This window comes from Halichondria panicea, chromosome 6 (genome assembly GCF_963675165.1).
Source record: "Halichondria panicea chromosome 6, odHalPani1.1, whole genome shotgun sequence".
In the NCBI taxonomy this organism is placed as follows: domain Eukaryota; kingdom Metazoa; phylum Porifera; class Demospongiae; order Suberitida; family Halichondriidae; genus Halichondria; species Halichondria panicea.
The window spans coordinates 4432778-4445152 of record NC_087382.1 but is presented as its reverse complement, the minus strand read 5'-3'; the positions used below and the strand labels follow the sequence as shown (position 1 = coordinate 4445152).

The following is a 12375-nucleotide window of genomic DNA, read 5'->3' as shown; positions in this document are numbered from 1 at the left end:
TGATGTCTGTTACTTAACAGAATGGAGATATCTTGATGCTTGATTGGGTCAAAACAGTCCAACTGCTGCTGCAAGGAAAAAAGCATTATAAATTTAGTCATGTATAATTTTTTTTTTATAACAATCATTCTCTTGGCCCGAAAACATCCAGTAGCTGTTTAGGAGGCCATTACTAGTACTGATACCAAAACGTACTCTGGATGAAATGTATATCAACCACATCTCACAATGTGGGGCATTCTTTACATGTTAGGGCTAGCTTCCAACAGGATGTTTTTGGCTGCACCCTAATTATCCTGGGGAAACACACGGGAAATACCCAATCAACAATACAATAACAGCGGATGGCCATGCCATTATGTGGTTGAACTAGTGCCTTATATGCTTTCATGCAATTAACAATTAATTTCCCCTAATGGAGGGGATATGCATGCATGGCAATCACTAAGACACAACATATTTAAAGCACTCGTTGACTAGCAAAAGTAGTTAAACAGAAAAGAGTGCAGCATCAATTACAACAGTGAGTTAAAATTTATAATTTGTTGCATAATTATATTAATCATCATCACATTCACTTCAGAGAGATGCTGTCTAGAGATGTTCTCAACTGGTTAGTACTACTACTGACCCTATAGCTACTGTTACCAGGAGTGAGCACTATCACATTGTGCCGGTGGATTCAACTGACTTGTGTCATGGATATCGAAATGGAACTTGTTTCACTCTCGAGCAGCTTGTTCAAACAGACCTGTTATCTGGTGGAGACAATCTCACCTTGAGCTTTCTACCTGGAGATCATGTGTTAACTGAGCAGTTATTGATTCGTAACTTTAGACATGTACACTTTACCAGCCGGAACAAAAGTACAACTGTAATCAGATTCTATAGCAATGGTACGATACGTTTTGTTAATATTATTGAATTAAGTATTGAAGGCTTGGATTTCATTGGAGTGAATGTTGGATCACAAAATTCACATCAAGGATTGACCGTTGACAGTGCCCACGATGTCTATATAAATGGCTGCTACTATACAAACTTTTTTGTATTACTCAATCAGGTGGAAAACCACATAAATACTCAAACTGCAACAATTGAGAACACTTTCTTTGTGAACAACACTGCTCGGGCACTACACATTGAGGCTGATGACGTGTACATAACAAATAGTGGGTTCACTAGAAATGGTGGAGGTGCAGTTTACATTGAATCAAATAGCACACTGATCAGCAACACAGAGTTCAACTATAACAGTGCTGTGACTGGAGGAGCGGTAAAAGCGGTATCGGGTACTGTAGTTATCACTTGGTGTGGCTTCACAAATAACGAAGCTTTTCGGTATGGTGGAGCGATTTATGTTTACTCAAATAATGTATCTATCTCCGGCAGCATACTGACAAACAATAGAGCTGACTATGGTGGAGCAATTGATGTTACCTCAGGTAGTTTGTCCATCTCCGACAGCGAACTGACAAACAACAGTGCTGACTGGAATGGTGGAGCGATTGATGTTACCTCAGGCAGTTTGTCCATCTCTGACAGCATTCTGACAAACAACAGAGCTGACTTAGGTGGAGCGATTGATGTTACCTCAAGCAGTTTGTCCATTTTCGACAGCGAACTGACAAACAACAGAGCTGACTGGAGTGGTGGAGCGATTGTTGTTTACTCAAGCAGTGTATCTATCTCCGACAGCACACTGACAAACAACAGAGCTGACTTTGATGGAGCGATTGATGTTACCTCAAGCAGTTTGTCCATATCCGACAGCGAGCCGACAAACAACAGAGCTAACAGGAGTGGTGGAGCGATTGTTGTTTACTCAAGCAGTGTATCTATCTCCGACAGCACACTAACAAACAACAGAGCTGACTTTGGTGGAGCAATTGATGTTACCTCAAGCAATTTGTCCGTTTTCGAAAGCACGCTGACAAATAATAGAGCTGACGGGAGTGGTGGAGCGATTGGTGTTTACTCAAGCAGTGTGTCTATCTCCGACAGCACACTGACAAACAATAGTGCTAACAGGAATGGTGGAGCGGTTCATGGTAATCTAGGCAGTACTATGTCCATCTGCAAAAGTACGCTAAAAAACAACACGGCTACTACCTTTGGAGGAGGGATATTTCTGAGAGACAGTACACTCTTTGTAAATGAGCCAATAAAGATATATCACAACACAGCACTGAATGGTGGAGGCGTTTATGTTTATTCAAGCAGAATCGAGTTTCAATCTGTGTTACCAATGTGTTTAGGTATACAAATACACAAAGTGAGATTGTTGGCAACATTGCTGAGAATGGTGGAGGCATTTATGCAGTAGCTACAACCATTAAACTAACTCGTTCACACGTTAACATCTACTCAAATACAGCAACTGTTAGTGGAGGTGGAGTGTTTCTACGGCAAAGCTCGAGCTTGTACTTATATAAAAAAGACAATGAATATGAGGCTCAGAATATATTTGTCACGTTAATGTTTAACAACAACTTGGCTCAGTACGGAGGGGGAATATTTGTGGCGGATGACACGGATAGGAGTGCGTGTGGAGGAGGAGTTATAGAAACTGGTGCTACTCAAACCATTTTTGCTGAATGCTTTTTTCAAACAATTAAATTGTATAATTATGGCTACGGATTCGCAAACCATTTCAACACGTTCATGACTAACAACACGGCTACCCAGTCAGGAGCAGACATCTACGGAGGTCTGTTGGACAGGTGTACAGTAAGTCAAAATGCTGAATATTACTTTTCTTTAAATGGGTTAGACTACATAAATAACACCATAGAATTCTCCACCGAATTATCAATCTCTTCTAGGCCTGTGCAAGTAATTTTTTGTAAATATTCACAAAGCGACATTGTTTTTACAAGAAAGGGACACACGTTTAAAATCAGTGTTATGGCTGTTGACCAAGTTGGAAATCCAGTGAATGCTAGAATTCGCAGTTCTGTTGTCAGTGAGAGTGGTGTTGGTCGTCTCAAAGAAGGACAGGCAAAACAAGAAGTTGGCAATCAGTGCACAGAATTAGAGTACAATGTATTCACACAAGACAGCTCTGCTCAAGTGGAACTCTATGCCGAGGGTCCATGCATCAATTTGGGAATTTCAAGACAATTTATAAATATTTATTTTCTACCCTGCACATGCCCTATTGGGCTCAAGTTAATTCAATCCAATATTGAGTGCAAGTGTGACTGTGATCCAGTTTTGCAACAAGATTATCAGATAACAAGCTGTTCTGAGAAAAATGAGACCATACAGCTAGAAAGTAATAACAACATATGGATAGAAGTTATAAATACCACCAACAAAACAGGGTATTTTGTTAGTGACTGTGTATTTGACTATTGTGTAGAAAAACCAGTCAACATCAATCTAAGCAACCCTGACGAACAATGTGCCTACAATCGAAGTGGTGTCTTGTGTGGAGAATGTAAACCAGGACTCAGTCTTGTTTTGGGTACGTCCAACTGTAAAGAATGCTCTAATCTTTATCTTCTTCTACTAATACCAATAGCACTGGCAGGCATATTGCTTGTTACTTTAATTCTCGTGCTCAACATCACTATAGCAACTGGAAATATTCATGGCCTCATACTTTACACCAACATAGTAGCTGCTAATAGAGCAATTTTCTTTCCTAGTTTAAACAACTTTTTAACAGTTTTTATATCATGGGTGAATCTTGACCTGGGAATCGAGACTTGCTTTTACGATGGAATGAACTCTCAAGCAAACGTGCTCCTTCAACTCGTCTTTCCCACTTACTTGCTTCTTCTAATATTCTTTATAATCGTTTTGAGCAAGTACTTTGACTCATTTGCAAAGCTCCTCTCCAACAGGAACCCAGTTGCTGCCCTAGGCACACTCATCCTACTCTCTTATTCCAAACTTTTACGGTTTATTGTTGCTGCACTACAAAACAGAGTTTTGGAATATTCTGACGGTTCAACTGAGACTGTTTTGTTATACAACGGCAATGTGCAATATTTCACTTGTGATCACATCCTTCAGTTTGTTGCTGCTATCATAATCCTCATTGCTGGTGTATTGTTTACTGTACTGCTCTTCTTTGGACAATGGTTTCCTCGCTGTTCCAAGGTTATGATATGGACCAAGAACACATACTACAATAGTTTTAAGGATACATACCATGCTGCATTCCCTCCCAAGCATCGCTACTGGGTGGGACTGCTCCTCTTTGCTCTAATTGCTCATAATCTAGTAGTTGCCATGGCTCCAGACACATCTCTCCCTCTGCTATCATCTGGGTGTATTGCGTTCGGACTGATAGCATTGAACAACCGAGTGTATAAAAAGCAACTTAATGAAACATTCTTTCTGCTTAATCTCGGCATTCTATCTATTGGCACTTTTTATGTTGCTGAAACACACCGACAACAAGAAACGCTGACCAATGTTTCAATGTCTATAGCTTTCATCCTCTTTGTGACAATAATCAGCTACCATTTCCACCACTACATACTAAAGAAGACCAAAATATGGCTCAAGATAAAAGAAGTCGCAAAGAAATTAAAAACTGGTGCTGCAGAAAAAAGGAACGAACAAACTAACAACGTCATTTGCAGCCAATGAATTCGAAGTCGATGATGATAAGGAACTTAAAGCTGAGCTGTTAATTGCGATTTAGATTTAGATTTGATAAGTAAAGAGATAGACTTTTTATAGATAAATGGTTGTGTTATGATTATGTGTCCTTCGTACTGAATATTTGATTCCCAAGTCATTCATGTTGGGCCTTCAAGATATAACCTATATAATAATTATAGCAGCTTGCATTATACAACTCAAGAGGAGTATGAAAACAAAGCGTGTGAGCACCATGGAACAGGTGCTGATGCCTCGGTGGAAGTGTTTAAATAACGACAGGAAGATAATACAATACTTTCTTTCTGTGTTTCTTGCATGCAAGGAATGGTGCAAGAAAGAAATTATTGTCCAAACAAACGAACGTACTAGATACCGTATAATTGATACCTCACTTGCGCATGTGCACACACCGAGGCATATAATGACAATGAGCTAACATATATATACACACATGCAGGTTTGAATGCTAATGGTAAATATCAATTAAGAATCTATCTAGTGTTTATGCTAAAACAGGAAAATACACGTCACATGCATCCTTGAGATGTAACCATAACTTGAGTTTGGAAGGTGAAAGAGAAAGATGTATTATGTAACTCTAGGGAAGGTCTATATATCAGGTGCGTTTAGCTCAATTAATTAGGGCCAGATTTTCCAAGAAAGTTTATATACTCTACAGCCTTTGCCCAAAATGACTGATTCATGACTGTACTTTTTTCAATCATAGGGGCCGGGGCATAAATACATGTCTCTATCCCACCTCTTCCCAACATGATTGTGCAAAGTGAATGCCCTCTGCTTAAAGTGGACCAAAATGAATACCAAGTACCTTTGTAACGGTCGCTCTGCGAAATTTTATATCCTCGAAATATATAAATGTGTTATACATGCTATACCGTATTCATAAACTATAGCCTTTAAGTGTGCACAATATACTCTGGACTGTATACGACTCTCTTATAGATACTGTGGGCCTATATATATACCGTTCCTTTCCACGTTCAGCACCTGAAACTCTCATACCTTTTATCAGGTCATGAACATTCAATGGAAACTTTGCTTTGAAAAGAAGAGTATGCATACCCTCTCAATTTAAAGAGCACAGATAACATTATAATTTGAATCCAATTTGTAAGACAAATGCATTTGCGAACTCCTTTTTCACAATATGCAATACATAAATGGAATGAAATACCACTCGAGCTGCAGGAAAGCACATCGAAATGTTACTTACATTAGCCTTATCTTAATTATTATTTTGTACACGCTATAGTAATTTGTAAGCTCTGTATAATTATTATATAGGGCACACATTCTATTAGCTTATAATTAATTGCGCTACTCGTGTACACAGACTTGCATTATGCAGAAGTATATAAAAAATAAAATGTACATGTACAGGAATTTCCACAATTGCTATAACATTCATGACATTGCACAACATAATTAGCTAAAAAAATATAAAGCTAGAACTAGACTGAGTGTAAAATTGATCGAAGTTGTACATCGAATAATAACTATTGACAACGTTAAAATACCAGTACGTATAACGGTTAACAGAAAGGTGCTAATCTTGAAGGATGAAAGGTGGTGCATGAAATGACAATTTAAAGTAGAGTAGTATAATTATAGTATTGTTGCTAAGTGGCAAGGCATGACTTCTGAAAGTTCAGTGACACAAACATGGTTCATTAAAGAGCTAGTAGGTGCAATTGAATGTAGCTATAGATATAAATTTGTGCTGTGATGATGCATGATACTCAGATATGAAACACTGAGAGTGTACGGAGAGTACGGAGCTTCTCTCTTAACTGACCATAAGTTGCCGTCTCCCTGGCTGCCCACTTCTGCAGCATGACGAGTGCTTGTCTGGTTGGCTCTGCTCCTCTTGTCTCTACCTTAATGCTCACAATGTCTTCAGAAGTAAGGGAGAGGGGAGAAGCAAGACACCGCCATCGAGAATCAATGATGGCAGCAAACGATTGGAGAAAGTCCTCGCTGGGGCAGACGGATGAATTGCTTTCAAGAATTTTTTCTTGTAGAGACACATCTATATAAAATGTGCGCATGAATAAATGGCTATAATGATTGTGAGGTACTTACTATGCTCTTGTGAGATTTGACTTGCTTTCTGGGACAATCCAATTGTAGGTTGACTGAGAGCTTCTACCAACATGTTCCAGGTGGGTTCTTGAGACATCCACAGTCGAATTACTTCCTCTTTCTTAGCAATGTCACCAGGGAAGGATGTTTCGTTTTCAATGGCATCTAATTTGTTCCAGGAGATCGAAAGATTTATTCCCAGCAGTTTCCATTGAGCACTATTTACTCCTTGCAAAGCGGAGTGAACCAAGAAGGTATCCATCGGAAACAACCAATCTGTACAATAATAAATATGTGTGTGTGTGTGTGTGTGGGTGGGTGGGTGGGTGGGTGTGTACGTGTGTGTGTGTGTGCATGTGTGAAACTTACTCCAGTAAGATATGGACCATCTTGTTGGGCTAATCCAGTCTTTGATTGGAGTGGAAAAGCATCTTCCTTCTTTATCCATGACTCGCTCAGTGCCCTCTGCTAATGCTTCTTCAATATCTCTAAGAGGGTATTTAACTGCATTTCTAGCATTTGGAAAAGGTTCATCTTTGAGGTTGCTCGGGTCAAGGAGAGAAACAGTAGGCACTATTCCAGCACAGAATTCAACCTTTGCTTTGACTACTTTCTGAATAACTAGTTGCAGAGTGTTGGAACATTCGACTTGATTTTTAACGTCACTCCTTGCTAGTACGATCAGCTCTTTACTATCAGCGTCTTTAGGCATATCGACAAATACCTCCACTCCATTCTTCATAAGCCAATGCAGACCAGTCGACCAGACACGACAGCGAGGATTAGCAGCATTTACCTCCGTAATCAAAAAATCGGAAGCTGTAGTGGAGAGTCTGTAACTTGTGGGCAGACTTTGTTTTAGTGCAAAGTTGTGAGAGAGGTGAACGATAAGCACGTGAAGAAATCGTGATGGGAAGAAATCAAATCTGTTACCATCACATTCAGCATACCATCCCAAAGTAATTTTATCCTCTTCAGATTGTGGCCATTGAATTTCTTCGAGCTTGAGATCACACAGAGCAGGGAAAAATAGATGAGATTTCTCTTTAGTGGCACTATCTGTTGGTACTGTTCCAGGAGTTTCTTGAGAAAGAGTGTGGTCCTCTTCCACATTCAAATTCTCAATTTCTTGACAGTACTGCAGCTTAAGTAGACTTTCTTTTGTGATGTACTCTGGCAGTACTTTCTCAAGTAGTGATTCTGGAATAATGCCTACGCTGAGCTTGAGTTGATCGATGTGCTTGGTAAGGTCCGCTTTAGCAGACTTCGAAAACAGTTTATTGTGTACATCCGATGTGAATGTTGATATCTTGAGAATGATTATGTGGTTCTCAATGGAGTCCCCTTCTCTCTCTATCACCATTAGCAGACCCAAATCATGTAACTCTCTTATGAGAGGGTATAGTGATGATGAATTTAGTAGTAACGGAATTCCAGTCTCTTCAATGTGAGATATAAGGAGGCTCACTTTGCAAGCTGGAACATGTTCAAAGTCTTTCTTCAACAATCCCAAGACAGTGCTTGTCTCTGGGGAAAGTCCGATGGGGGATACTACTTTGGAGAATCTCTTGGTAAGCTCCTTTATTTCATTCACTACAGCTCCTCGTCTACGACAATCAAGAGCAACACTTTGATCTACGTGTAGATCATCAATCTTGGAGCTACTACAGAACTTTTGTGATATGCTGTCCAGCACACATAATGATTGTTCAACTGATGTTTTTTTAACGACATCAGCATGGCTTCCCACTGGTAAAATAACTGTGTTTGAGAATTGCTTAATATTGTATGATAGAAATGAAAGCCAGTAGCTGTATTTAGTGCCAGCAGCTTCTTCACCTTTACTCAAATCACAAACTATCAAATAGATATTACTTCCTTTCGATGTGTTGATTGACTCCATTATTGCAGCATGTGAGGAATAGTACTCGGAATCACCAGCAAAATCGTAGAGTATCATTCTTCCGTAAGCACTACTGTCATAAGTACTTGGAACAATGCCTGCAGTGTGAGGGGCAACAGTTGATGTGCTGAAGTAACTGATCAAACTTTCCTTTTTTATAGTCTCAACAAGCGTGGATTTCCCTGCACCTGGATTACCAACAACAAATAATCTTGTGAGGTTCTTTTCACCACCAAACTCTTGTTTTGCAAGTTTATCTAGTTGCTGGTAGATTGACTGGATCTCAAAATTATGAGTTTCAAAAATTGTAATAATTTTTTGGCTCCTCTGAGCTTTAGCTAAATCGAGGGCGGTCTTCCCATCTTTATTTCGCACAAATAGTGGAGCATTGTATTTCTGCAATAGTAAGCGTGCACAATGAGCTTGTTCAAAGAGAGTTGCTGTGTGAAGAGGGGTGTTGCCATTATTATTAACTTGAAACACTGTCCAGTACTGGTACTCGCAAAGGATTTTTATTAGCTTCTCTTCTTCAGTATGCGGAGTACGACACAAAATATGAAGAGGTGTGTTCCCATCGTTGTCTCTAATTTTTGGATCAACCTTATATTCTGATATTAAATTGTTTAAAGTTTCTATATGACCATTCTGGCAAGCATAATGAAGAAGAGTTTGACCGTTGTAGCCTCTGGCATGTGGGTTGCAATTCAATTTAATTAAGGCATGTATCACGATCTCATGACCCCATTCAGCAGCTAAACACAGTGGAGTAGAGTTAACATTGTTAATGACATTGGTTTCAACTTTGTGCTGAGTAATCAAGTGTCTCACAGTTTCAACATGTCCTTTCATGGCTGCAATATGTAGAGGTGTGTTTCCATCATCATCTCTATCTCCAAAATCGAGGCCATATTCCATCACCAGTTTGTCTATCAGCTCTACATGGCCACCCTGGCATGCATAGTGAAGGAGAGTGCGGCTATTGTAACCTCGTACATGACAACTGCTGTTGAATTCTTTGACTAATGCATCCAACACAGACACACAACCATTCAGCATAGCTAGTATCAATGGAGTAGAGTTCCGATTATTAGTACAATCAATATCAGCACTGTGCTTACTGATCAAGTGTCTCACTGCTTCAACATGTCCGAATTTGGCTGCAATGTGTAGAGGTGTGTTTCCATCATTATCTCTACCTGTGGGATCGAGGCCATATTCCATCACCAGTTTGTCTATCAGCTCTACATGGCCACCCTGGTATGCATAGTGAAGGAGAGTGCGGCTATTGTATCCTCGGACAAAACAACTGCTTTTGAATTCTTTGACTAACACATCCAAAACAGGTTCATGACCATTCATCACAGCTTTCATCAATGGAGTAGAGTTCCATCTATTAGTGCAATCAATATCAACACTGTGCTTACTGATCAAGTGTCTAACTGTTTCAACATGTCCTGTAGCGGCTGCAATATGTAGAGGTGTGTCTCCATCATTATCTCTGTCTGTTGGATTGAGGCCATATTCCATCACCAGTTTGTCTATTAGTTCTATATGGCCACCCTCGCATGCATAGTGAAGGAAAGTGCGGCTATTGTAACCTCGTACATGACAACTGCTGTTGAATTCTATGACTAACCCATCCAAAACAGACACATGACCTTTCAGCACAGCTTTCATCAATGGAGTAGAGTTCCGATTATTAGTGCAATCAATATCAGCACTGTGCTTACTGATCAAGTGTCTCACTGCTTCAACATGTTCGAACATGGCTGCAATATGTAGAGGTGTGTCTCCATCATTATCTCTATCTGTGGGATCGAGGCCATATTCCATCACCAGTTTGTCTATCAGTTCTATATGGCCACCCTCGCATGCATAGTGAAGGAGAGTGCGGCTATTGTAACCTCGTACATGACAACTGCTCTTGAATTCTTTGACTAGCGCATCCAAAACAGACACACGACCGTTCAGCACAGCTTCCATCAATGGAGTATTATTCTGATCATTAGTGCTATCAATATCAGCACTGTGCTTACTGATTAAGTGTCTCACTGCCTCAACATGTCCGAACAAAGCTGCAATATGTAGAGGTGTGTCTCCATGATCATCTCTATCTGCGAGATCGAGGCCATATTCCATCACCAGTTTGTCTATCAGCTCTATATGGCCACCGTAGCAGGCATAGTGAAGGAGAGTGAGGCTATTGTAACCTCGTACATGACAACTGCCGTTGAATTCTTTAACTAACGCATCCAAAACAGACATATGACCATTCAGCACAGCTAGCATCAATGGAGTAGTGTTCTGATTATCAGTGCAATCAATATCAGCACGGTGCTTACTGATCAGGTTTCTCACTGCTTCAACATGTCCGAACATGGCTGCAATATGTAGAGGTGTGTCTCCATTATTATCTCTGTCTGTGGAATTGAGGCCATATTGCATCACCAGTTTATCAAGTAGTTCTATGTGACTACCATTGGATGAATGGGGAACCTCTTTTGATACGGCATAATGCAAAACTGAGCGTCCTTCTTTATCTCTCACAGAGAGGTCCATACTATATTCTGAAATAAGACTCTCCACGAGCAGTACGTGTCCTCCAAAACAGGCACAGTGGAGAACAGACAAACCACAGAAACCCTCCATATTAAGGTCTGCTTTCTTCTCTGTAACTAACCGATTAATCAAGTCTTTAAAACCAAGTGATGCAGCTACAAGCAGTGTAAAAAAGCCTTCTTCCTTATAATCTTTGAATTGAATATAATCAACAAAGAATTTGCTTATCAGATGCATAGTTTTCTCCTCAGCTTCAAAATTATTGTAGTACTCAAAGAGGACATCCTCAAACATTTTAACATGATGATCATCAACTCTACTACGGCTAAAGGAACATGGTAGTGCTATTCCATTGAAGAGTCGACCACACATTGAAAATAGGATCAGCATGACAATTATTTGTACATGTTTGTTCTTAGCAGCAAAGAACAATGGTGTATTACCGCCATTATCCAAAGCTCCTATATCAGCACCAAAGTCATTGGCTAGTGTCCAAACCATATCAATATGACCATTAGCACATGCAAGATGAAGAGATGTTTGGTTGTGCGAGTTTTTTAGGTCCACTTCATATTGCTTTGTTTTCAACAGCTCTCTGACCTCATCTAAGTTCCCACTGCTTGCAGCAGTGTGCAGGGCAGTATCACATGACTGGCAGTCATCAGCCATTTGTGACTATGCATTAGGTGTATCTGCAATGTGTGTTCAGTTGTAGGCCCTGATTAATTATGCTTTCCCCTCAAATGTGTCATAAAAGTTAAAGGAGCAGATGAGGGGATGTAGCCTTACTGCGCGAATTCTGTAGTTGTGTACAAATTATGCCATATAAGTGCTGCTATTATTCATGATTTCATTATTATTATCATTATCAGCCACACATGTACAGAGCACTTAGCACATTACAAACAAGGGAATGTTTAAAACGATAGTGAATCCGTAAAACTTGCATAGTAAGACGCTCTATCCCCTCATTAATACAAAATTAAACGCAGACATAAACACAGCACACAACATGACTCTCAGTGTTATCTTGCTGATTTAGAATTTCACATTCAACCTTTTTTGGCCATTTTTAGGACGTCATTATGCAAAACTTAATTAAATAACCTTTACCAAAAATCGACATTGATGCCAATACACCCATTTATATTTATGCTAAAATTATTCCGAGCATAATTTATCAGGGCCTA

The 12375-nt window shown here is 39.7% G+C and overlaps 3 protein-coding genes across 3 annotated transcripts in view; 2 read left to right on the top strand and 1 right to left on the bottom strand.

Moving 5' to 3' along the window:
* Positions 1-3137, top strand: part of LOC135337226 (metabotropic glutamate receptor-like protein P) — a 9213-nt gene extending 6076 nt beyond the window's left edge. Inside the window, exons 2-3 of the mRNA XM_064533120.1 lie at positions 599-1969; positions 2048-3137. Coding sequence (XP_064389190.1) covers positions 599-1969; positions 2048-2326 — 1650 coding nt within the window. The 3' untranslated portion in view covers positions 2327-3137. The remainder of the gene's footprint in view (positions 1-598; positions 1970-2047) is intronic.
* On the top strand, positions 2479-4759 carry LOC135337287 (uncharacterized). The gene has a single exon (XM_064533201.1). The coding sequence runs from the start codon at positions 2479-2481 to the stop codon at positions 4603-4605; it is 2127 nt and encodes a 708-aa protein (XP_064389271.1). The 3' UTR covers positions 4606-4759.
* A 1217-nt stretch (positions 4760-5976) lies between these two features.
* LOC135337286 (uncharacterized) lies at positions 5977-12065 on the bottom strand. The gene is made up of 3 exons (XM_064533200.1): positions 7093-12065; positions 6724-6999; positions 5977-6670 (listed from the first exon to the last, which is right to left on the bottom strand). Exons 1-3 carry the CDS (start codon positions 11852-11854, stop codon positions 6381-6383), a joined length of 5328 nt encoding a protein of 1775 aa, XP_064389270.1. The 5' UTR covers positions 11855-12065; the 3' UTR covers positions 5977-6380.
* Between the last annotated feature and the right edge of the window lie 310 nt (positions 12066-12375).